Source organism: Tenrec ecaudatus, chromosome 12 (genome assembly GCF_050624435.1).
Source record: "Tenrec ecaudatus isolate mTenEca1 chromosome 12, mTenEca1.hap1, whole genome shotgun sequence".
Taxonomy (NCBI): Eukaryota; Metazoa; Chordata; class Mammalia; order Afrosoricida; family Tenrecidae; genus Tenrec; species Tenrec ecaudatus.
The window spans coordinates 139,094,462-139,119,126 of NC_134541.1; the positions used below are offsets into that span (position 1 = coordinate 139,094,462).

Genomic DNA, 24,665 nt, shown 5'->3' on the forward strand with positions numbered 1-24,665 from the left:
AAGCTGACAAGCAGCACTTGACCACACAGCGTGGACGCACGAGTGGCCCCACAGTAACGGAAAGTCCTTAGGATCCCTGAAGGAACGGGACCCCGGAATCTCTTTCCCTGCCAATGCTGTCATGTGCATGATCAGGGGTGGCATCTGTGGGGAGGAGTGGGCTCCACAGGCCTGCAGGTCCTCAAAGGCTGACCAAGAGGTCAGGGGCCAGCTGTGGAGGGCAAAGCGGAGCTGCAGGAGGTGACTGCCGAGGGAGGGATGCTACGATGGGGGGGTGGGGAGGACATGGGGACGCCCCACGTGCGCAAGGACCTTTACCCACAGCAGAGAAGGAGGAAAAGACCCTCCAAGAGACAGAACTGCCCGGGATGCCTGCCAACTCCGCGGAAACGCCAGACTCAGCAGGAAAACCTGCCGGCCAAGCATCTTCCTGACAAGCAACCTCAGTTCCTCCAGAGGGGCCGCTGGGGGCTGGGGGCTGGGAACAGACGGCCGCCCAGGGCAGCTCCACACCAGGAAGGGACTCGCAGGTTAAAGAGCTGGTGTTCCTGAAGCCTAGAGCTGCGCCCTATCTTGCCCTGACCTGATGATCAGAACTGGTGGGCGGGGCCTTGATGGGTCAGAGCTGGCGGGCAGGGCCTTGATGGGTCATGGCTAAAGCTGGAGGCTCTCAGGCTGTGTCCCTCCTGTCCTGCTGAGAGTGCTTGGTACTTTTGGGGGACTATGACATGGTTCTTCTGGCATGGCCTTTCTCTGCCTCCCCTGAAAAGTTCCCTCCAATCTGACCTGGGCCTCTGCTTTCAACCAGGACTCAGAAGACAGACTGTAAGAACCCACCCTCTGATAGTCTCACCAACAGCTCTGCCCACTCTGTGGAGCCCAGTCCAGCCTCACTGTTGTCTCCTCCACCAGCTAGTCCTGCCTGCCCCCTCCCCCATCCTCTCTCCTGAACGCCCAATGTACTGGTCGGTACACTGACACAGCCCCAGGGTGCCCCCTGCAATTGCCTCCTGCCCACTCACTAACATACAGACTCAGGGAGCTGGGGGCCACTCGCCAATCCTGTCCAGATGGAGGGGGGCTCACTGTGGCCATTGTGCTGTGGTCCCATGCAGCCCCCTTCCCATGAAGGGGCTTCTCTGGGGGCCCCTTCTGACCTCAGGGTACCCTGCAGGGCAGACCAAGGACAGCTGCTCTTGCTAAGGCAGCCCACGAGAATCTGCCGGTCACTGCCCTGAGAGGACTCCCTGTCTGCTCGTTGCCCTGGACTTGTCCACAGCGTTATCCCAGACTGTAGTCTGGCTGGACAACAGCCATGCAGTATCCTTCTCTGTTAGGGGACTGATAAAGGGGTGTCCATCCTTGTCGTCTAGTATGTAGTGTACTACTTGGCCTACTACAGCCTGTAAAAACAGTAGATGTTAAAAAAAAAAAAAGAAAAGAAAAGATGTTTGGCAGGATGGGTCTCCGGAAGAGGTTTTTTTCAAACGACGGAACCGTACCTCAGGATGGGCGAGTCTGGGGTGAGGAGTGTCTGGAGGGCCAGCTGCATGTGGTCCAGGAGGCCACCGGTGATGGCTGACATCACATGCCTCACCGGAGCAAAGCCATTTCTGGCCTCGCAGGAGGGACCCAAGCTCACTGCCATCAACACTGACAGGACAGGGTCAAACATCCCCCACTGCCCTTCCCCCAGGTTTCTGAGACGGTCACTCTTGGCAGGAGCAAACAGCCTCATCTAGCCCCCTCGGAGCAGAGGCTGGTTTCAAACAGCTGACCTTGCGCAGCCCAGAGAGCCACCAGAGCTCGTCCGATCGGTGCGGCCCTCGAAGGATGCTGTACATGCGGCAGAAACGAGGTCCCCCTCCCCTGGTTTAGAAGCATGAGATGCAGAGGCAGATCTAAACCCAGCAACCACCACCATCAAAATATAGCCCAGCTGAGGAGCCGGGGCGGGGAGCGGGCCCCAGGAGGAGCGGGAACTCCTTGGGTTCCTGGCCTGAGAGCTGGGATCCCGGCACCCATTGACCTCTCGTTCTGGAAAGGGTCCTCCTCGATGCTGCCCTGGGTCCCACGCAAGCTGCCACTCTCTTGGCTGGCCTGTCTTCTTCTCAGGGGGACTGACTCTTTAAAAAGTCCCATCATCCGGCCTAGAAAGGGTCTAAGTCACTAATGAACTTAAGGGGCCACGTCAAAGCGACCATCTTCCCCGAAGACAGAGCGGAAATGTCGCTGGAAGGGGGTTATTACAGGCAATCACGCCAACAGTACACGATGTGAGGGTTTGCCCGCACCCCCCCTCCCAAGCCTTGAATGTCTATTTCACTCTCACTTATCCCAGGCGAGGTGATTACGGAGGGACAAAAGATGATGCCTGTCTGCACGCATTTACGCAGGTGACCAAGCCTTATTGACGGGCCATTAGCGCCGATGACAGCTCTCCCGCGCCCAAGAGAGCCCGGCGACTCCGAAATCATGCCCCCCTCTCTCTTCCTATTATGAGAATGAAAGGTGACTCCAACGCTGGGGCTTCTGACAAAGGGAGATGCAGACAGATACTGATCAGAAGGACCGCAGACAGCCCTCACCTTCATGCTTAATGAGAGCCAAGGGCGTGTAATTAGCAGCAGAAATCTCCAGCCCCTGATTCTGAAGCGATGACATGGATTAAAAAATAATAAAATAACATGTTTGGCCCGTGACCCCGGCCAGCGAGAGACAGGATCGTGCTAGGATTTCTCTCCACCGGCAGCGGTGACAGGGAGTCATTAGGCAAAAGCTGTCTTCCCGAAGGGGTTCCCTGGAGACACGAGCCACGCTCTGGTGGAAAGGAACTGCTCACGAGGAGGTCAGCAGTGGGCACCCACCAGTTCCTCCGTGGGAGGACGATGAGGCTGTCCCTCCCGCAGAGTTACCGCCTCGGAAACCCACGGGGGCGGCCCCACCCTGTCCTTGAGGGTCCCTGTGAGACAAATTCGACTCTGTCCATGGCAGTCAAGTTTGTTCCAGTGGTGCAGTGTGATAAGCATCCAGTTGCTGACTCCACGGTTGGCGGTTCAAATTCACTCGCTGCTCCATGGGAGGAAGATGAGGCTGTTACAGCCTTGGAAAGACAGTCAGTTCTACTCTGTCTTACAGGGTCGCTATGAGTCTGAACCAAGTTGATGGCAGTGAGTTTGGTTTGTCTCTCTGTGCCTCGTCTGTTCTCGGAACCTCTCAGAGGCCAAAGACACACCCCACAGTGCTGGAGTCTGCAGAGCACAAGACGGAAAACCCTGTTCTCATCTGCAGGTAGAGTGGATTCACAGTCCCAGCCAGTAACATGCAGGCGAAGGCATTTCTGTCTGCACCTATGTAATTACTGGCTCTCCTATCCTACTTTCTATGTGCCAGGCACCATTCTGGGGCAGATGGAGCCAGGGACAGGGCCGACAACCCGCAGCTCGAACTAAGCTTCCCTTCTCGGGAGCAAGAAACGGTAACCAAGACGCACAGTTGGAGCCGTGCGCCCCTCAGACTCTGTGTGGGCCACCGCACAGCCGTGCTCCATTTTGTGTGACATGATGTAATCATCCTACGTGTTGTGAATCCTCACCCCCAGGAAGACTTGGTCTCATGTACTCTGTGCTTGGGAAAGTGGAGGGATCGGGAATAAACGGGGAAGGCCCTCCACGAGATGGGCAGACACGATGGGCTCCAAGGCAGCAGGCACTGTGAGGTCGGCACAGGACTGGCTGCCACGGACCCGACAGCACCTAGCAACAAGAGTGCCATGAGCGAGGCAGGAGGCAAATACGGGGTGAGGCCTCGTCTTGAGTCACCCCCTTTAGGGCCAGAAAAACCCAAACGAACTCCCTGCCACAGAGTCCACACTGACACCTGTGGGTTTCCGACACTGTAACTGTTTACGGGAGTAGAAAGCCCCGTCCTGCTCCTGTGGAACCTGGTGGTGGTTTTGAACTGCTGCCCATGTGGATCACAGCCCAATGTGTAACCACTGCACTGCAGGAGCCACAATCGCAGCAGGCCCCAGAGACTCTGGTTTAGTTGACTGGAAGTGGTTCTGAAGTCGGCTCCCTCGCTGAGGATGCGCGGGACAGTTCCACTCTCGGCCAGAGAGTCAGGTGCTGCAAAGGGTCGAGAGTCACAGGCTCCATCAAGTGTTTGTTTATGACAACCGTTGGGGTCAGAGCATCCTGAGATTAAGGCACCACACCAAACCCACACGCACACAGGACCAGGTTCACCCACAAAGACAGATTCAAGAGCCCATTGCCATGTCGTGGCCGGAGTGCTCACTTGGGACACCTGAATGGGGGAGCACCAGAGAACAACAGGAACCGTCCCACTGACAGGCGGAGGGAGAACACAACCATCGGGCGGACTCAGCACCAAACCAAACCAGATCCCCTGCTAGCAAGTCCACTCCTCCTCTTGGTCACCTTGCAGGACCGAGCAGAACTGCCCACAGGGTTTCCAAGCCTGTGCTCAGTACTGAAACAGACAGCTTCCTCTGGTAGATTTGAACCCTCCACCTCATGGTTGGCAGCCCAATGCTGAACCCATTGTTCAACAGCTGCAGCAACAGCAAGAAATCATTAAAATCATTGATGAGTCTACCATATCACATTCTTCTTTGAATGTAAGAAAACATTTAAAATCTTATGTTGAATTTTATCAAATTAGTTTTCCAAACTCAATAGATGCAAGCAATACAGATACAGTGCAAAAAAATATTGGATAAACTTAAACTTATTTATGATTAAAAAAATCTCCCATCAAAAGCCGGATCAGAAAGAAATTGCCTTCACCCCCGGGGAGGGGAGTGGAGAAGGGCAGAGTCGACCACACATGTGGCAAATGTCATACTTGAAGATAAGACCTTGAAAGGATTTCTTTAAAGCTCGTAATAAAAACAAAGATTGTCTTCTCTCCCGGCTCCAGTTCAATATGATCCGAGAGGGTCCTTCCCAATAAAGTGATAAAATAAACCACCGGGAGGGAAACGGTGCGAAGGCCGCGGATAAAGACTTCAACGGGGGGGAAACCAAACAGTCCCTGCAAACAGAGGACTTGGAGTTTTTTCCCACAGAAAACTGTCGCAGAACCGGCGAGAGAATTGTGAGTTGAACATGGCTGGATGCTGTGGGGGCCCTGGGTACACACCAGACCCCTGGGGCCAGGGGCCCTGGAAGAAGACTCTGGCACCACGGCATAGCCAGGGGGCCCTGGAGACGGGCCTCCACCCCCATGTCTTTGCCTCCTCTGCAAAACTGAGCCAGCGCAGCAGGCACTCGGCAGAAGTCAGTCACCAGGCCTTTCTTCCTGGGGGCAGCTGTCCACACCACCAACCTTCTCAGTGACCCCTGGAGCAATGGACCCTGTGCACCACATGGGGGCCTGCCCCCGTAGGTTGGCCTGGCCTGTTGATCAATCAGCCTGCCCAGACCTTTCTCAGCCGACCACCCCTCCCCCCAGTCCTGGCCCAGGCAGACCTCTCCAGGCACCCCATGTCCCCAACACAGAAGGACACGCACCTGTCCCTCCACGATCCACCTGGAGATGGCCGTCTTCCCGTCGTAGCCGGGCCGGAACTGGAGGGTGGCCGAGCGCGGGCTGATGTTGGAGATGACCAGGTTGGAGGGGGCGCCGGGAAGCTCTGGAGAGAGATGGGGACATGGGGTGGGGGGCAGAGGCTGAGACTCAGCAGCCATTCTGGAGGTGCCTGAACTTGCGTGTTGGGGGAAAAGGAAGGAAGCGCCTGGGGGTGCAGCAGGTTAAGTGTCCGGTTGCGACCCAACCATCCTGAGGGAGAAAGACCAGGCTGTCTGCTCGCATAAAGGCTTGCCACCTTGCAGGCCCACAGGGGGTGGGGGTGGTTCTGCTTCTTCCCAGGGGGTCAGCGGAGTCAGAATTGAATCCACATTATTGAGAAAGCAAAAGGCTGGTTTATCAAACCAGACAACCGGGCCTCCTGGGCAGGGTCTGTCCCGCTGAGGTGTCATGGCTCTGAAGCGGTGGGGCCAAACCAAACCCCAGTCACTGCCATGGAGTGGGTGCTGACCCCCAGCCACTCTACAAGACAGGGGCAGAACTGTGGGGGGCCGTGGGGGGGCCTGTCTTTCTCCCCAGTTGTGACGGGTGGTTTTGAATTGCTGACCTCAGGGATCACAGCACAATGCAGAACCACTGCACCACCAGGGCTCCTGGAAGGAGGGCGAGGGGATGGGATTGTGCCTGTGGCAACCCCCACCCCACCCGCCTGTCCTATCTCATTCATCTCTGAGCACCTTGGTGCTCCCGGGGTCACTGAACTGCCCACAGGGTTTCCCAGGCTGACACCCTCAGGGGGGTGGGGGTGGGAGCAGATAGACAGGATTCCTCGTCTTTAACTGAGCAGCTTGGTGGGGCGGGAGTGTCACACCTGCTACCTTTAAGTCCTCCGTAGCCAAGTGCTTAAGTGTTAGGCTACCAAGATTCCTGCTGTCTCTGTCCAAATACATCCCCACTGTGACCACCTTGGTTCTGATTCAGGGCCTGGCCCCAAGGCTGCCGGGGCTGAGAGTTCTGCAGGGCCAGACACTGAATAAGCTCGGCCAGCTCGGAGCGCTGGTATGGGGAAGCCTCTGGACGTGACTGCGGGTGGCCAGAAAGGCCAGGGAATCTGCCTTGGACAAAGTACAGGCAAGATGCTCTTGAGAAACCAGGACTTGGTCTTCAGACAGGTCACCAGGAGGGACCGTCCCTGGAGCAGGACCTGGTTAAAGGAGAACAGAGGAGGGTCCTCAGGGAGATGAACTGACCCTGAGGCTGCAGCAGTGGGCTCAGGCACAGCATTCACGAGGATGGGCAGGACCAGCCATGCTGTGTCGACTGTCCATGCAGTCCCCATGAGATGGCCCCAGGGAACCACAGCCTCTGTCTAGAAGGAAGTCAACTGCCTGCCGCATCTTTCTCCAGTCTAAGAGTGGCTGGTGGGATTGAACCACCGACCATTTGGGCCTCTGCCGAGCACTTAACTGCCGTCCCACCAGGCCTCCTTGTCTACCAGCTCAAAAATTCAAGTGAATCACATTCCTCTAGGAAACCCCCCCAGGGGCAGTCCCACCCTGCCCTACAGAGTCCCTGTGGGTCAGATTGGAGTCTTGGGCAGTGACTTTGGCTTTGGGGGTCCTGGCTAGGTGCTATGGCGTCTAGTCTGGGCCGCCCACGGGGGTTCTGCCCCAGCCCTGCAGGGCCCTGCGCCATCCCCGAGATGAAGCGTTTAGTCAAAGCACGCTCTTCCTTTAAAAAAAGCTCGGGAACACTTATTTCTCAAAGGCATTAAAGACGATAATGATGGATTGCCTTCAGGCAATGGTTCCGCGGCGCAGGCGTCCAGCCTGCTCTAACTCCTTCCACGTGCAGGCACTGCAGCGCTGAGTTAGCTGCGGGGGCGGGCCCACAGCTGGCTCTCCACCAGCCCCTCGGCCGTCCTGATGCTGCTCAGTGCAGGGACCAGGGCCCTGGAGGGAAGAGGGGGCAGCTGTGTGGGGGTCACCTGGAGAGACTTGTTCAGGGGACCATGTGAAGCCAGCTCTACAATCAGGGGGAAGGGCCCCTCAGCAGCCTTCCCCGGCTGGACAGAGAGCACAACACATTTCAGGAGGCGGCCTGCAGTCTCCAAGAGGACCTGGTGACAGGTTCACACCTGCCCCCGCAGGACATTCACTGCAGCGGCAGCAGTTCCTTCTGGCCCCAACCCTGGAGCCAGACCCGCTGCCTGTCCGCCTCACAAGGAGGGGCAGCTAGTGGGTCTGAACCACAGGCAGACCAACAGCTAGCCTGCTGTGCCTCTAGGGCTCCTTCCTGCCCCCCTGTGACCCACAGCTTTCTCTCTTCCTCTGCTCTCCTGGTCTCTCCCCCACCCCACCACCCCTCTGCCTGGCGCTGTATCTATAACCCAGTCTTTGCCGTTTGGTTGCACGACTCTGGGCTTCCCCAGCCTCCACTCTTCGCCTGGATACAAACATTCTCTAACTCACTCTCCCCAGATAGAAGACAAGAAGAAGGGCGGCCATGACTCCTGGGAAGCCCCTAATCTGGGCTTTGCTGGAAAGCAGGGAGGTGGCCTGGGGGCCCACAGCTGTTCAGAACATAGCTGCTAACCCAAAGGTGGGTGGTTTGAAACCAGCAACCGCTCCTCGGGAGAAAGCGGAGGCTGTCTGCCTCAGAAACCCACAGGGGCAGCTTCACTCTGTCCGACAGGGTCGCTGTGAGTCAGCATTGACTGGACGCTGATGGGTGACAGCAAGGGTGGGACATGCCGGACACATTTGGCGTGTCAGCACTTTGAGGCCTTGGCTCCCCTCCTTGTTCTCCCTGCCCCATCATGCCCCAGTCCACTCGCTGGTGGGAGCAGCATGAAGCCCCACCCAGAACCTTCTGCCTGTGAGTCCATTCTGACTCATGTTGGGCCCCGGGTTTTCTAGGCTGCCAGCCTTACAGGAGTGGATGGCCAGGACTTTCCCCCACTGCACCCCGCGAGGGTCAAACAGCCCCCTGCCAATTTGCAGTGGAACACTTAAGAGTCAGGTGCTTGGCAGTAAGCTAATGCCTTCTTTTCAGGTGCGTGGGAGCCTCAGCTGCCAGCAATCATTTCACCCTGAGAATTGACGGTGGCACTGACCTGGGGGGACACCCGAGGAGATGGTGGACGAGGTGACCAGTCCAGCGCCCACGGCGGTGACAGCAGCCACCTCGATGGTGTAGGTGGTCAGGGATGACAGCCCAGTGATCTTGTACTCGTGGGTGGAGCTGTTGAGGGCCTGCGCCAGTCGGGACTGGTTGCTCCCGTATACCTCCCAGGACAGCTGATAGCCTGCAAGCCAAAGGGGCCATCAGCAAGTGTGGACGCTCCTCAGTCAGCGCCGGCTGGGTGCTGTGGGCCCAGCTCCCAGAGGTGGCCTGCAGCGGGGAGCCAGCCTGCCGAGCCGAAGGAGGCTCACCTGGGTCACTCAGAGCCCTGACCACCCAGAGCCCCCATGCTCTCATGGGAATGTGAAGCAGCAGGACCCACGTGTGTCATGCCGAGGCTGCCACGTGTGTCCATCTGTCCCCGAGAGACAGGAGACTTTCCGAGGACATCATCTGAAATGCTTGACTCAAAGGCACCTCGGGACTCTCTCTGCCACTCCCTCCCTCCCATCCTGCTTGCTGCAAACCCACAGCAACCTTCTACCAACACAAACATCGACGGCAAGGCCCCTCCGCTCCGTCATCTCCGCTGGCTGTTTCTCCTGAGCTGGGTGTGAGTTCCACGGCACACCGGGCTGCCATGTGAGGACCCCGGTCAACACGTGGTCTTGCGTCTTGCGTCACGGAACATGGCTCATCCCACCTCCTCCTCCCCACTGCCATCCTCCCTCCTGCCTTCTGAACGTGGTCCCTCTCGCCTCTCACGGTGGATTTGCTCCGAGAAGGGCCTACCTTCTGGTGCCACTGTTTCCCTTACAGACATGTCTGGTGTTTGCTGAAAACTGAGCTATGGGAGGGGGTCCACTTCCAGACCTGAAGGGTGGGCAAGGCCCACCGTCTCGGGGGTCCCCCCGGGAGGCCTGGTCTGTTTTATGAGTTGGGGTTTTGTTCCTCCTTTCATGCCCCTCCCTCCCGGACCTTCTAATGGGTGCCCTGTCGGCAGTTTGTAGTGGTTGCCGGGCGCCATCTCCTTCTGGTCTCAGTGGTCCTGGAGGCTGGGGTTCTCCCGGCCCATCGGTCCCTAAGGTGCACGGTCCCTAAGGTGCATGGTCCCTAAGGTGCACGGTCCCTAAGGTGCATGGTCCCCATGCACCTTTGGTGGTCTTTCCTCTAGACAGGAGAGGCCTCAGATGGCTGCTCATGAGGTGGTGGTTATTGTTGGTTTTTGCACCCAAATGACTCTAATTCCACTGTTACCCACGGCAGGGCATAGTAACAGAGAGACACGCAATGCCACCTAGGTCAGATCCCATTGTGTTGAGGGAGAAAAGACTCTGGGTCATTGGTTCCTTTTGGCATTTGTGTCCATCTTCCCATGAACTTTTGGAAACCCTTCCCCATGAAGGAGGCTGCCGGGTGGGTCTCAATGACACTGGACAATGTGTAGAAGGGGGGGGGGTGTCTCAGGGCTACAGAGCCCCAGCTCCGGCACCTCCCACAGGAATTGCCATGTAGACCCTCAGAGCAAGTTGCAGTGATTCATTCCCTTTGAAGTAATTGCATCGGTCTGTACTTCAAGTAGCGAACAATTGAATCTCTCAGTCAAATTGAGGAGATTTGTAGTCGATCTCAGAATGTTTCCTTCTCGAGCCCCTTGTCAGCACCCCATCATTTCCCCCATCCTCTCCTGACATGCCCCTAGGCAATCAGCCATCCAATTCCTGTCTCTACATCTACCTGCTCTGGATTTTACGCAGATAATCATGCAAAACACAAACAGGAAGCAAGTAACCAACCCACCCACCACAGCAGGCCCACAGTGACTGACCAGACCGGAGCCAAACCTCAAGGGAAAAAAAGGCAGAAAATGTTGCAAGCTGACGTCACTTGAAAATGGGTCACCTGGAGCTCAAAGGATAAGACTGCATTGTAATCTGACTGCACTTGACATAATTGACCCTGAAATGCTCTCTGAGAGCAAGGCTCCTCACGCCCTTGGACTGTCGTCAAGAAAGGATTCAGAGGAGGCTGAATCCACGTGGGGACCTTGCAAGTGGATGTGAGGCGTCCACTGTCATCCATGGCCTGCTGTAAGCCAGGAGTTCACAGTTCACGCTCTGCTATCATTCCCTTCTGCAGGTTTGGACTTCATTGTTGACAATCCGTGGCTGTGTCCCTTCTGTGTGGACTTTTTGAGAGGTTGATTTAAGATGCAGCTTCTACACTGTGTCTACCACATCATGGAATAACAAAAGCCCATTCCCCAACTCGACAGGGACAGAGGGGCTAAGGGAGCCCTGGGGGTTAAATGTTGGGTTGTAATGGAAAGGTTGGCAGTTCAAGCCCACCAGCCGCTCCTTGGCAGAAAAAGGAGGCTGCCTGCCCAGTAAAGATCTGCTGCTGCTGTTTACGTGTAGTTCCTTCTTAGTCTGGGGGCTCTGCTGAGTCCTGGTCCCCTGGTGACCCTGCTGGCATCTGAAATACCAGTGACGTAGTTTCCAGCATCACAGTAACACATAAGTCAGCAAGTGCTTAACCGTGGTACCACCAGAGAGCAGAGAAGGTAAAGGGAGGGGAGGGGAGAGAGGGAAGAGAGGGAGGGAAGGGAGAGAGGAGAGGGGAGCTGTAGAGGATAGAGAAGGAAGAGAAGAGAAAGCAGGAGGGGGAGGGAGAGGGAGGGAGCAGAGAGGTGGAGGGGTGGAGGGGGAGGAGGGAGATGGGGAGGCAAAGGAATGAGAAAAAGAGAAAGGAGGGCTGGGGGAGGGGGAGGAGGAAGGGAGCAAGGAGAAGAGAGAGCAAGGCCTGGTTGTTAGCAGGCATCAGGGAGAGGGTGGAAGCAGCGGTTAAGGAGTCCCCACCACACAGCAACTCCAGGGTGGACACAGATGACTGGCCATGGGCCAGTGGGCATTTTCCTGGCCCACACATCCTTGGGAGGAGGGGGGTGATCCAGGGACCCCCTCTGTCTTACCTGCTCCCTCCCGGCAGCAGCCTAAGGGAGACTAACGACTTGAGGAGCTTCAGAAATAATTTTCTGTTGATCTGGAGTAAATTCTCTCCCCGGGAGCAGTGCCTCCAATCACAGACTGTCTGTCCGTATCTTGGCACTCATAAATCAGAGTTTACTGAGGGGAGGACGGGAGGTGCTGGCATTGAGAGGGGGAGCATGCTGGGCAATCTGCTGGCAGCTGCCCCCTCTGCCCAGCACCCCTTTTCCCTCTGGGAGGCTGGTGTGGGGTGCTGACGGTGGCTGTGGGGAATGAGGGGTTGATCGGCGTGGGGCATTCAGGTCATGGAGCATGCCCCACACACAGTCTACCATGTGACTCCAGCAGTCCCCTCTCAGAACAGCACCCCATTAACAAGGCATCTTGACAAAGCTCCTGGGGTGACATCAGCTTCTCCTGGAAGCCGAGATCCTCTGTTCACAGCGCTTTAAAAAAGATCTGAGCTCCTGCGTGAACCAGACCTCCGGAGTGCTGCCAAGAGACTCCCTGGGGAGCCCTGGCCTGCTCGGGAGAGGAGGTGGCCGGGTGCTGTGTACTCCAGCGCACAGGGATGCTGCGTCCAGCAGTGAAGCCCTGCCCCGGGCCCGCCCCTCCTCACACCACTGCTCAGTCCAGCCCGTGGTCGCCCCACTGCGTCCATCCATCTTGTTGAGGGTCTTCCCCTCTTCCCTTCACGCTCTCCAGGGACCGGTGCCACACAAGCGCATGTCCCAGGACTATCTCACACATTTGCAGCGCTGTCCTTCAGAGGCCCCACGGGAAACAATGGATCCTTACAAGTAACGAAAGAGGGCATGAAACTAGCTCGTCAAGCCCGACTGGCTGGGGAAACAGATGACCAGACATAGCCACTATCAGTGATGTGACAGTTAGATCATGTGACCGCTTGGCTGAGCCTGGACCCTCAGGGTTTGGGCAGCTGAGGCTGCCCTGGATGTGCCCTGACTTTACGTAATCAAGCCCACGAAGGGATGTGCTGTGAGCAGCCAGTTGTCTGGAGGTTAGAGTGGAGCGCAAGTTCCCTCCTCACTCAGCTCACAGCCTTGTTCATGTTTCCTCTGGGGTGGGGGGAGGGGGAGCCTCTTCACATCTAAGTGGATGCTGTGGTGAGCTTCTTTGCTTCCCGCTCGTCTAGATCCTGCATCTGGCTCAAGCACTGCCAGTCGTTGGGCTCAATCCAACAGCTGCCATACTGCCCGCGGTTCCCGGGAGCCATCAGAGCTACCTTCTGACCTCCACACTCGGGATTCGCCAGTCTCTGCACCCACCAGCCTGTGGTCTCCCGGCTTCTTCTTTCTGTTTCCTGGGTTCATCAGTCCCAACAACTACACAAATCAACAAAAGCCTCCCGCTTGAACCTGACCCAAAGACTTGACCTGAACCAGACTCAGCCTCTGCGACAACTGTGTGAGCCGTTTGCTGATAGAAGTGATCTACATAGAGTACACGCATATAGCTAATGCATGCTGACATGTATGTGTCTATGACACATACACCCCCCCCCACACACACACACAGTCTTTGCTCTTCTAAAGAACCCAACACAGACAACTTCTGCTTGGTAGTGAAATGCTGCTGAGTGTGGGTTTCCTTTTTAACTCTTTGCTAGAAATTAAGAATGATGATCAAGGTGTGTTCAGAGAACGTTCCCAGAGGACAGCGTAGAATAGGACCTATGGATTTCTGAGGCTATAGATCTTTCTAGGAGCAGACAGCCTCCTCTTGCTCCCAAGGAGCTGCTGGTGGGTTTGAACAGCTGGCTTTTCGGTTAGCGGCCCGACCAGCAGCCCGCAACACCTCCAGAGTTCCTTGAGCCCTCTGGGTGGCATCTAATCCTTCTGTCCACGTTCATTTCTCAGTGCCAACTATGCTCCCTCACACAGGTGGTCTCTGTGGGGGCCACGTCCTTGTTACGACAGGCCGCACTTCACCACCAGGCTTTCTTTCTCTCATGAGCCATGCGTTTCTTTTACATATGCTTGTTGGTATGAACATGGAGCTAGGAACTTATCTGTCATGTTTCAAACCCCAGATACTGATAAAGATCAGATTTGTAACGATTCTGATCATGGAGGTCAATAAAAAGGAATGAAAACTCAACACCAACTGCATGTCCTGGAGGAACTGCATCTCACAAGCCAGTTACGGTTAGGAACCACCCGACTCGGATTTAAAAAAAAGGAAACCCCACTGCCATCCCGTTGATTCCTACTCAGGACAACCCCATAGGACAGGGTAGAACTGACCCTGTGGGCTCCTGAGAACGCCACTCTCTCTGGAGCAGAGTCTCGTCTTCCTCCTGTGCAGCTTGGGGTTTGGAACTGCTGACCTTGTGGGGAGCGCTCAACAGAGCAACACTACTCCCCCAGGGCTCCTTCCAGATCCTGATGGGGCCTTGCTAGTCTAACCAGGAAAACCCTGTTCCGGATGCCCCCCCCCCTAGGTGGAGGGCACAATTCAGCCTAGAACCTGATCAATGACTCTTCTCATTGATCAAAGGGAGACCCCCATCCCGCCACCCCCCTGCCCCTGGACTGACTGCTCTGCTCAGAAGGTGCTGGGCAGAGAGGCGGGGAGGGAAATGAACACAGAACACAAGGGTCCATCATGCAGAGGTGCCTGGTCTGACAGCGATGGGTGGGGCCCTGAGACCCGGGCCTGGGATGCAGCTTCAGCCTGGACTGAACTCGGTTCTCAGCCAAACGGGAGACATGCCAGAAGGTGCCATGGTCACTGGGAGGGCCACAGCCCTCAGAGCCAGCCTGCCGATGAGGCAAAACGGACAGCCTGTCTGGGGGGCAGGGAGGGGGGTGGGCTCAGGAGATGAGGAGGGGTGGGAAAAAAGAGGACAGGACACGGGAAAGGCAGGGAGGACGTGGGAAGAGCGCTGGGACCCAGAGGGATGGCAGTCGCTGCCTGACACTGAATGTGGATGGGCCATTGCATGGAGAACCACTGGCTCTGTCACTGGCCCCCATATGATTACAGGGAAAAAGGCGGGGGCCTGGGAAGCTGGTCACATGAGGAAGCGCTATCTCTGGCCTCAGACACTGTGGCGTGTGAGGAGGAAGCCTCGTGGGAACTGGACTCTGGGGCGCATCGTGGGTGCAGTGACTGAGTCCAGGCCGTGGGCCATGTGGGGCCTCCCTTCAGTGACTCAGGGGCCGGCGACAGCAGCGGCAGAGTGAGTCAGACGACAGAGGACGCGACGCGGCCACTCACCTGTGATGATGCCGTTCTTCTCCAGGGGCTCCTGCCAGCTGACCTTGAGGGACGTGTCCAGGATCTCTGTGAAGCTCAGATGGCCCACGGCGCCAGGCCCTGGCAAGGCAGAGCAAAGCAGTCTGTCACGGGACGGCCAGGCCGTCAGCTCCTGTGTGTGTGTGTGTGTGTGTGTGTGTGTGTGTGTGGTGTGTCTACGTGTGAGTGTGTTTGCCAACGTGTGTCCGTGTTGTCTTATGTGGATATCTTTGTATGTGTATCAGTATATGCATGTCTATGCCCGTGTGTGTGTGCATCCATCTGTAGCTCTCTGCACCTTGCAAGTGTCTTCATGTGTATCTGTGTGCACATGTGTCCATGTTTGTGTGTGTGTCTCCGTGTGTCCATATTGCTGTGTGTCTGTATATGGCTTCCTGTGTGTCCAGGTCCATGTATGTCCATGTGTCATGTGCATGTCCCCTTCTGTGTGACTGGGTCTCTGTGTACGTATCTGTGTGACTGTGTCAGTAGACATGTATGTGTGTGTGTGTCTCCCCAGTATCGATGTCTGTGTCCAAGTGTCTGTGTGCCCTGGAGACGCTGATATCCTCGGACGCAGTGGAGGGTGCACAGTGGACTCACTGCCCAGGAACCTGGCACTGGGCAAGCCTGGCAGGGTCCTATAGCCCCTCCTTTCAAACGGCACTCCTGGAAGCAGCGGGCTCCAGTTTGCTCAGCCTCCCCCTCCTGAGGTTGCTTGGCGACCAGGCCCCCTTGCCAATACCTCTCAGTATAAGCTGGCAGCACCATGTCCACTGCTGATCAGAGAGTGGGTGGCTGGGCCCCCCCGGACCACTGTGCAGAATAAAAGACCTGGTGCTCTGCCCTCATGAAGATTGTGGTCTACAAAAGCCCAGTGGAAGCTCTCTTCCGTCACATGGGGTCACAATGAATCTGAGTGGAGGGCACCCGGTCAACTCCACGGAGTGGCAGAGGGAGTGCCTGGGAGGTACAGATGGGGGCCTTGCTCGGCTGCAAACCCAGGGGCCCACCTAGAAATGGTGCACAGGCAAGGTCTGGAGATCAGACTCTGATCAGCCAGGCCCGAGACTCTTGGAGCACAGATCCACTCTGACACCCACATGAGATTGCCAGGGGTCAGAATCCACTTGATGGTATCTGACAGTACTCCCCCGGGTGCAGTACCCACTGCAGGAGAAACGGAAGGGGGTACAGCTGGGAGAGGTGAGGGCAGAGAGACCTGAAGAAAAGTAGGCAACAGAACCAGAAGGAGAAGGAAGAAAGGCAGAGGAGGAGGAGGAGGAGGAGGAGGAGGAGGAGGAGGAGGAGGAGGAGGAGGAGGAGGAGGAGGAGGAGGAGGAGCAGGGAGAGGTATATTTCCCTGAGGTCATACTGAATACCCCCTTGCTGAGCCCGTTTGAATCATACACTAAGATAAAAACAGGGACTCCAGGCCCTGGCAAGGTTCCCTAGAAGCTCTCCCCTCCCCAACAGAGCAGCCCCGCCCACTCTGCTCCCTGCTTCAGCCACTGGCAGCCCCTCCTCCCCCACTGGCAGGACGCCCAGGTTTTCATGGTGGATGTTCCTCAGTTGGTACCTGGCCTCCAAACACAACGTGGCATTTAGCAAACATGGCCACGGTCCTGGAAAATACAGCCCACCCGGGCGAAACGTTCAAAAGCCTCTTTACAGACGGGTTCAAGCGTGGTGACAAAATCCCACTCCTTTGGGTGCACGACGGAAGAGGGAGCAACTGTCAGGGGCCTCTCCTCCCACGCCCCGCCCCCCCCAATCCTGGAGTTCTGAGCTTCCAGAAAGATATTCTGACGGATTTCTGAGCCGCCTCACTCTCTGCCGATCGATGAGTAGCAAAGAACGCTTCTTGCTCCTTTTATGCTCTCGGCATTTCTGCTTCCTGGACCCCTGCCCGACGGGCTGTCCTCTAGCTCTGCTGGAGCCAGCCGGCAAGGCCGGGATTAAAATTGATATTCTGCTTCTGCTCCGTTTTCCTACCGCACCAACCCTGACCAGGCAGGTTTCTCCTTTCAAAGGAACTCTGGACAAAAGAGAGCTGCAGGCTGCAGAATTAGCTGCAGCCGTCTAGAAGCAGCCCCTGGCCCCAGGGCTCCAGAGCCCACCTCAACCTCACTGTCAAGAAGAGGACGGTGTCTTCTAAAATTTTGTGTCAACTTGGCAGGGTGAGTGGTGTGGCAGCTAGGAAATGAGGTCACCACCTCTCAGGCCGTGATCTGGCCCAGGACGATGACTGGCCTCTACGATGCGATCTGACACAGGTAACCACTTCCACAATGAGGTTCAAAACTAGGTGACGGATTCCATGGTGAGATTGGATATGATGTAATCACCCCCATGATGAGAGCTGATATAACGTAATCAGCTCCAAGATGAGAACCCATACAATGGAATTACTTCCGTGATGAGATTCAATACAACGTAACCCGTTCCATGGTAGAACGTAATCACTTCCATGATGAGATCTGACACTGTGTAATCACCCTCACAGTGAGATTTGATATAAGATGATCAATTCCAGGGTGAGATCTGATATACTGTAATTGCCTCTGTGATGAAACCTAATATAATGTTAACACCTCTATGATGAGATCTGCTACAATGTGACCAGCTCTAAGACAATAACTGATACAATGTAATGATCTCCGTGACGAGATTTAATACAGCATAATCAATTCTGTGGTGAGAGCTAATATAATGTGATGCGTTCCTTGATGAGATCTGATACAATGTAATGGCCTCTAGGATGAGATCTGATACAATATAATCGCCTCTAGGATGAGATCTGATACTTCTATAATCACCTCTGTGATGAGATCTGATACAATGTAATCACCTCTGTGATGGGATCTGCAACGGCCAGCCAATCTGTTTAAAAGAATTTTTCTCTGGATCATAGCTTGTTGCCCATAGATAGGAAAGTTCTGGCAAAAATCTATAGCTCTGTGCCCACTCTGAATTCTGTATCCAGCACACCGTCATCTGACCACTGGGTGTCAACCAGGGGCCTGCCAAGATCTTCAGTCTGTGAGCCAGCAGCCTGCTGTCTGACTTGCTGAGAGTGGGATCCTCAGCCCCTGTGTCTACGTGAGCGAGGAGAAGCCTCCAGCCTGACATCTGACTTCCCTTCCTCTGCAACCACACCAGCTGCAAAAGATCTCCTTGAACTGGTGGAAATCAAGGCTGCCACTCTGAGGATTCAGGTGCCCCTGGCTCAAGCCATGGTATTTTCAGTTGCCTCGTATGCGTGTGAAAGTTGGTCACCGAAAGAGGAAGATCGAGGAAGAGTTAATGCACTTGAATGAGGTGCTGCAGAAGAACATTGAACATGCCACAGACGCCAAAAGGACAAGCAAATCTGTCTGGGGGAAGTGCAGCCAGAAGCCAGTTAGAAGCAAGGATGGTGAGACTTCATCTCACTTGCACCGGACCTGTGATCAGCAGCGAGCAGGCCCCAGGAAGGAAAAGACAGCATGCTTGGGACAGTTGAGGGTCAGTGAAGCGAGGAAGACCCTCCACAAGATGGACTGGCACTGGGGCTGCAGCAGGGGGCTCACTCCTAAGAATGGCGAAGCTGGCGCAGGACCAGGTAGGGTTTGCTCTGTCATACACGGTGTCCGTTGCCACAGGCTGGAGCAGACTGGACGGCACCTGGCAACCGCCACCACCACGTGAATCATTCCTTAGGTCAAGTCTCTCTCTATGCAAACATGTAAGCTGTCCTAATTTTGCTTCTACAGAGAACCCTGGTAGGAGATTCCCCTTCCAAACGCCAGGCCATGGCCATGCTAATGGCCTCATGCTTGCTGAGTGCTCATGGCTTTCTGCCTCCGTGGTGACTGCTCCCTCTGCCTGGAATGTCTCCTTGTCCTCAGGATGAGAAGCTCACCCATCAGCAGCCAGCCATCCCTCATCTCCTCCAGAGGACCTGCCTGGCTGTTCAGGTCTCTCCTGCCCCTCACTGGGCTGCCGCAGCCCCCTCTCCATGTCCCCCATCAGGGACACTGACCTTCGGCCCGTCCACCTCCTGTCTAACTGGACCTTGAGCCCTGAAGGGAGGCGTTGGGCTTGTCTTTGCAAGAACTTCAGAACACAGCTGAGGACTTCCCACCTAGTAGGAATTCCCGCTTCACAAGAGGTCAAACATTTGTATGACCGTAAGTCCAATGCCCTGCCGCCAGGGCTCCGGTTCCCGCGCATGGGTTTATTCCACACGCTGTGCCGCCAGGCATCTCTCACGTCAGTGGATGGCGGCCGGGCGGGAAGGCACTTGCCTTAGTTCCTTTAGGGGAGGTGGCAAGGTCCCATGACAATGGTCACTTCTGAGAGGATCTGGCTGGGCCGGTTCAATTGAAGGCAGAGAGGACAGCTCAGAAGGTCATGGTGACCCTGTGTGGGGAACCCAGAGGGGTCATCTGGATAGATTTTTCTCAAAGCACACGGGGTGCTTATTTTCAAAAAGTGGAAAAGTTGGGGTAGAGGGTAGAAAAAGGAACCGTCTTCTGTCATAGACGCAACTCCACATTCCTCAAGGGCAGAAGGTCTGTCCTCTGCTGCGAATCTCACGGAGGAGCCTGGCCCCACCCGCTCTCAGCCCGTATCTCGCCCCTGGAGACATCTTTTTGTTCCCTAAACTCAGACATTCTCTCAAAGGAACTCAACGCAAGCCCCTTGAAGATGCCCAACTGCCACATAGGTGTGGTGCACATGAGAGCTGCAGGTGTTCCCGGACACGCATGGTGAGAGGGATGGAAACAGCAATGTTGGATGTGTCAAGAAACAAGAGCTTTGAGACCAGGAGGGGAGGGAGAAGTGGGGAGGTGGAACCAATCACAATGATCAACCCATAATCCTCCACCTGCCTCCCAGGGGGATGACCAACAGAAATTCCAGTGAAGGGAGACAGCGGATGGCTTAAGACATGGAAACAACAATATTTAATAAGTTATCAAGGGCCTCTGGAGAGGTCAAACTCTGTGTCCCTTCGGTGCGACAGGGACCGAGGAGGACAGCAGAGTAGGAAGAGAGTAGCGAGAACCTCTTCCCGATGAGCCTGACCTCTCTCTGTGGCGTCAGCCGAGAGTCGGGAAACAGAGCAAGGATGCGCCTGGGTCAAGGCAAACACTGACGGTGGCAGCACACCCAGAGTCCCACCAGGACAGAGTGGGGGGTGGCTGGAGGGGAGGGAAATGGCGGACCTTGGTCTCATTTTAATTCTAGCTGTGGAAGAAGTGCCACGAGAGAATACAGGCAATCACAGGGACAAGGCAGTTACCCACGGTCTCACCGCAAGTGGCCCAGTGGATAAGCATCTGGCTGTAAACAGAAAGATCAGTGGATCGAACCTACCCAGAAGCTCTGCAAGTGAAGCGGCTGCCTCCCGGGAAGGGAAGATGACTCACTACTACTACTGAGCCAATTCCGATGCACATGACCCCAAAGGGCAGAGCAGAACTGCCCCCACACCCAGGAAACCTAGGGGGCCCAAGCCCACTCTGTCACCGGGAGTGTGATGCCTCAGAACCCGGCCGGCCGGCCACACCAACAGCAATGCCGCAGGAGGGCCCGGATGGGAGGGTACAACTTGCTTGTGCTCCAGGCTGGTCCAAAGCTGATGGTCCAACCCTCCCCGTGGTGGTTCTGCTGCAGAAGAACGTCCCTTTCACAGGGCCACCGAAGACCATATTCCTGATGGTCTGAGGAACGGGACACGCTCCTCTGTCTCCAGGTGGGTCCACCCACATGCAGATCCGCCCACACACGGGGTCAGGACACCATGAGGAACTGCATTAAAGGGCCACACGGCATCAGGAAGGTTGAGAACCACTGACCTCGGGAGAATCTCCGGTCACAGGAGCCCGAGTAAGCTGGAAGAGCCCTAACAGAAGTCAGGCCACGTGAAGTTCACCACTATCAAGGGTGACACTGTCCCTCCAACACCGGCTCCATCCTACATCGCTTTATGCCCATTATGTTCAGAAGCTCCAATCTCATCACTCTGGCTCCTGAGGACGTCACTGGATACTACCTGTAACTCTTTCCTCTCCGAACTGTGGACCCTCCAAACAGAGAGTCCTAAAACAAGCCGCCCGGTCAGCGCATCAATCCCGACGCACAGTGACCCTGTGGGACAGAGGAGAACCACCCCGGGGCTTCTGGATGAACGGAAACCCTCTGCAGGAGTAGAAAGCGCATCTTTCTCCTGGTGGTCGGAACCGCTGGCCTTGAGGTTATCAGCCCAACATGTAACCACTACACCTCCAGGACCCTCACGATTAAGGCCCAGTGGCTGCAAACTAGTGACCATGTTGTCACGCCATCACTTTGCCAGCCGTCCCCTTTAGGATGTGAGACTGTGGAACCTGCGCTTTCTTCCTGACGGGGAGCACGGTGGCCCTCCGTGGGTGTGGAGCCGGGCCACCTCTCGGGTGGTGTTCTCAGGAGGATTTCGTTAGGTGAAGGAGCTGCGGTGAACTGACCAGATGCAGAGAGTGGGAGGTCAGGGCTCTGGGGAAACAATCCTGGGGAGGGCCAAGCAGAGGGGAGGGGAACCGGGGGTCCAGAGTCGGTGGTGGAATGGGAGGTTCAGGAAGGAGGTGAGGAGTGAAGAAAGGTGGGGAACAGGATGAAGATCAGGTTCAGTGAGAACATGAGCTGTCTTCAAAGGAAGACAGTGGAGTGGAGGTCGTCACGAAGGGTCCCACCTTGAGCACGTGCTCTTGTAAGACCGGTCCAGGTGGGATCAGATTGGTAAGAGCCACTGGAAAGGTTTGATGGGAAGCTCAGAGGGCCGTGCGGTCGTCTTACTGGGGGGAGGAGCGACTCAGAAACGGAGGTTTAAACAGCTGCACACCCCCTACCACGGAATTGTCCCCATGGGGTTGGTGGATGTTCTACTGTGTATTCTTTCTAGGAGGGAGAGAGGGAAGGAGGGGAGCAAAGAAGGAAGGAGGAAAGATCGACAAGAAGAAAGGAAGGGATGAGGAGGAGGAAGGGGGGACGCCATAAGGCAGGTCACAGAGTTGACCCTGGAATCTCTAGCTCTCATCCTCAAAGCTGCCTCCTCTGTTGTGTCCCAGGTTTCACCCCAGCCAGGTGTGCCTCCTACCGCTGTGTGACCCATCTCCCGGGAGCAAGTAGATTCCGATCACTCTGGGAACATGAATCTGCCCAATGGGCTGTGTCTGTTGGGCCCAAGGCTGGACATCTCGGGGGTCAGCACCCTCGGTGACTGGCCTGGCCAGAGGCCACCGAGGTGAGAGAGGATGAGTGGACACTCACTGTCCTCGTGAGTCCAGATGAGCTGCGGTGTGCTCGGAGGCCCGTCCCCCGGGGTGGTGAAGCACAGGACGCATGTGAAGTAGGCGGTGAACTTCTTCAGGCTGGTGATATACCCGTGGTGAATGCCGTGGAAATCTGGGGCAATGGTGACGACGGTGACATCCTCGGGGACGTCTGCTGGCCAGGCTAGGAGCTGAGGCACAACGGGGTGAAAAAGAGAACATTTTAATGTTTTTTTTTAATCACTTAAAATCATGTATTTTACTCTGGCAATCTACCCAAGGGAACATACACCAGGACACCAATTTCCACATGTACAACTCAGCGACAGGGATGGCAGCCTCCAAGTTGGTCAACACGCCAGGCTTGTTTCCAGTCCTTCGCTGTAGCTCTACCGGGGAGGGGAATGGCTGTGTCCTAAGGTAATTCTGCCTCCCCCCTGCCCCTTTCCCATGTCTGTTTCCTTTGTTGTTGTTGTTGAGGATAGATACAGCAGAAGATATTCAACAGCTGCCACGGGAGCAGTTCAATGGCACCCTTCTTACCCTCCCTTTGTGGGTGGCTCCTCCCCCAGGAACATAAACCCATGCACCCCCCAAACCTTCCCACCTAGCCTTTTGAGCCCTGCCCCCAGCCCCCGCCAATCAGATCCCAGGTAGATGGATCTTAAAAGAGTCCACTGCTCCAGGCTGATCTTCCCTCCCACCCTATTGCTTGTGTTTCTCCACCTCTCTCAGAACTTTTATTTTTGAAATGGCCATGTCTTCTAAACCAGAAAAACCACAGCTGAGGAGGCCCAGCAGTCCCTGCACAGGGTGGAGCCGAAGAAACATCTCACCGACTGTGACCTACAGAGGTGTCTCCTTTATGTGTCTGATGCTGGTAGACAAGAACACAACCAAACGCAAGGCCCTTGGGTCCTTCTCCACTCCCAGCGAGCCGGCAGGGTGGAGTTGAACCGCCCCTAGGGATTTCCAAGTCTGTCAATCTCGTTGGGAGCAGACAGATTCCCCCTTTATTCCCCAAGGAGCATCAGGTGAGTTTGAACTGCTGACCTTGAGGTTAGCAGCCCAGTGTGCAGCCCACAGCATCACTGGGAATCCTCGATGCGTTTGCACATAAATAGAATATCTACGTTAACTCCTGCCGGATAAAGGGCGCCCCTCCCCAGGACCTCCCCATTCTCTTCACTTCACACAAGACTGAACACACGAGGGGGCTGCCAAACGTTGGTGGAAAAAAACCTCATCATTTTTAATTCCATTTTCCCATGGATTTTTTGAAACCCCTGCCTATGTGTTCCTTCCCTCTGAAGAATAAAGATGGCATCATCTGGTTCATATCTATCTATCTATCTATCTATCTATCTATCTATCTATCTATCTATCTATCTATCTATCATCTATCTATTTATCATCTATCTATCAATCATCTGTCTATCTATTATCTATCTATCAATCATCTGTCTATCTATTTATCATTTAATTATCTATCTATCATCTAATTATCTATTTATCAATCAATCATCTATCTATTTATCATTTAACTATCTATCATCTATCTATCATCTGTCTATCTATCTATTTATCATCTAACCATCTATCTATCCATCTATTTTCTTCCCTACCCGAGTCTGGCTCGGAAAGGAGCCTCTGACTCAACGGGAACTTTGAATTATTTATCTTGTGAGCCACGCTTACATTCTCTAAGAGCTCTGAAGAGACTGGCCCTCACGTTTAAGACTTTAAAGAGATCGACATATGAAGTCCCAGGATTGCAGCCTGCTTGTGTTACAGACAACAACGCAATGTAAAGAAAACCCGGATCCTAACAACTGGACCAATAGGTCACATGAGGATGAACGGATAAATAAATAAAGCTATCAAGGATTTCAACTGGCTTGGATCCCTAATCACTGCTCATGGGAGCAGCAGGAGAGAGACTAACTCACTGCAGTGGGTAAATCTGCTACACAAAACCTCTTTAACATTGTGGAAGGCAAGGATCTCATTTTGAGCACTAAGGGTGCCTGACTGAAGCCATGCTGTTTTCGGTCATCTTAAAGGTGTGTGAAAGGTGACGTTGAATAAGGAGGACCCAAGAAGATTGAAAGTACCCCGGCCTGCCAGAAAAGCAAACAAATCTGTGTTTGAAGAGGCTCCTTCGAAGCCAGACATTGGGGATGTCGTCAGGAGAGACCAGTTCTTGGAAAGGACATAATCTCTTAGCAGAGTGGATGGACCGGAGGGGGAGACCCTCAGCACAGTGGGCACAGTGGCTGCAGCACTCGGCTCAGACATCAGAACAACCGGAAGAGGGCGCAGGACTGGCAGCGTCTCCTGTTGTTAGTTGGGATGCTGCGAGTCGGAATCGACTCAAGGGCACCCAAGAACAACAAGACAGATTCCAAGGGAACTTGTTTCAATGTTTTTTTGGGGGGGGGGG

At 55.1% G+C, this 24,665-nt stretch overlaps 1 protein-coding gene across 1 annotated transcript in view; it reads right to left on the minus strand.

Moving 5' to 3' along the window:
• Positions 1–24,665, minus strand: part of SDK1 (sidekick cell adhesion molecule 1) — a 504,911-nt gene that overhangs the window by 89,496 nt on the left and 390,750 nt on the right. The window contains exons 19-22 of the mRNA XM_075528195.1: positions 22,221–22,413; positions 14,907–15,005; positions 8,669–8,860; positions 5,538–5,659 (exon numbers count right to left, since the gene is read on the minus strand). Coding sequence (XP_075384310.1) covers positions 5,538–5,659; positions 8,669–8,860; positions 14,907–15,005; positions 22,221–22,413 — 606 coding nt within the window. The remainder of the gene's footprint in view (positions 1–5,537; positions 5,660–8,668; positions 8,861–14,906; positions 15,006–22,220; positions 22,414–24,665) is intronic.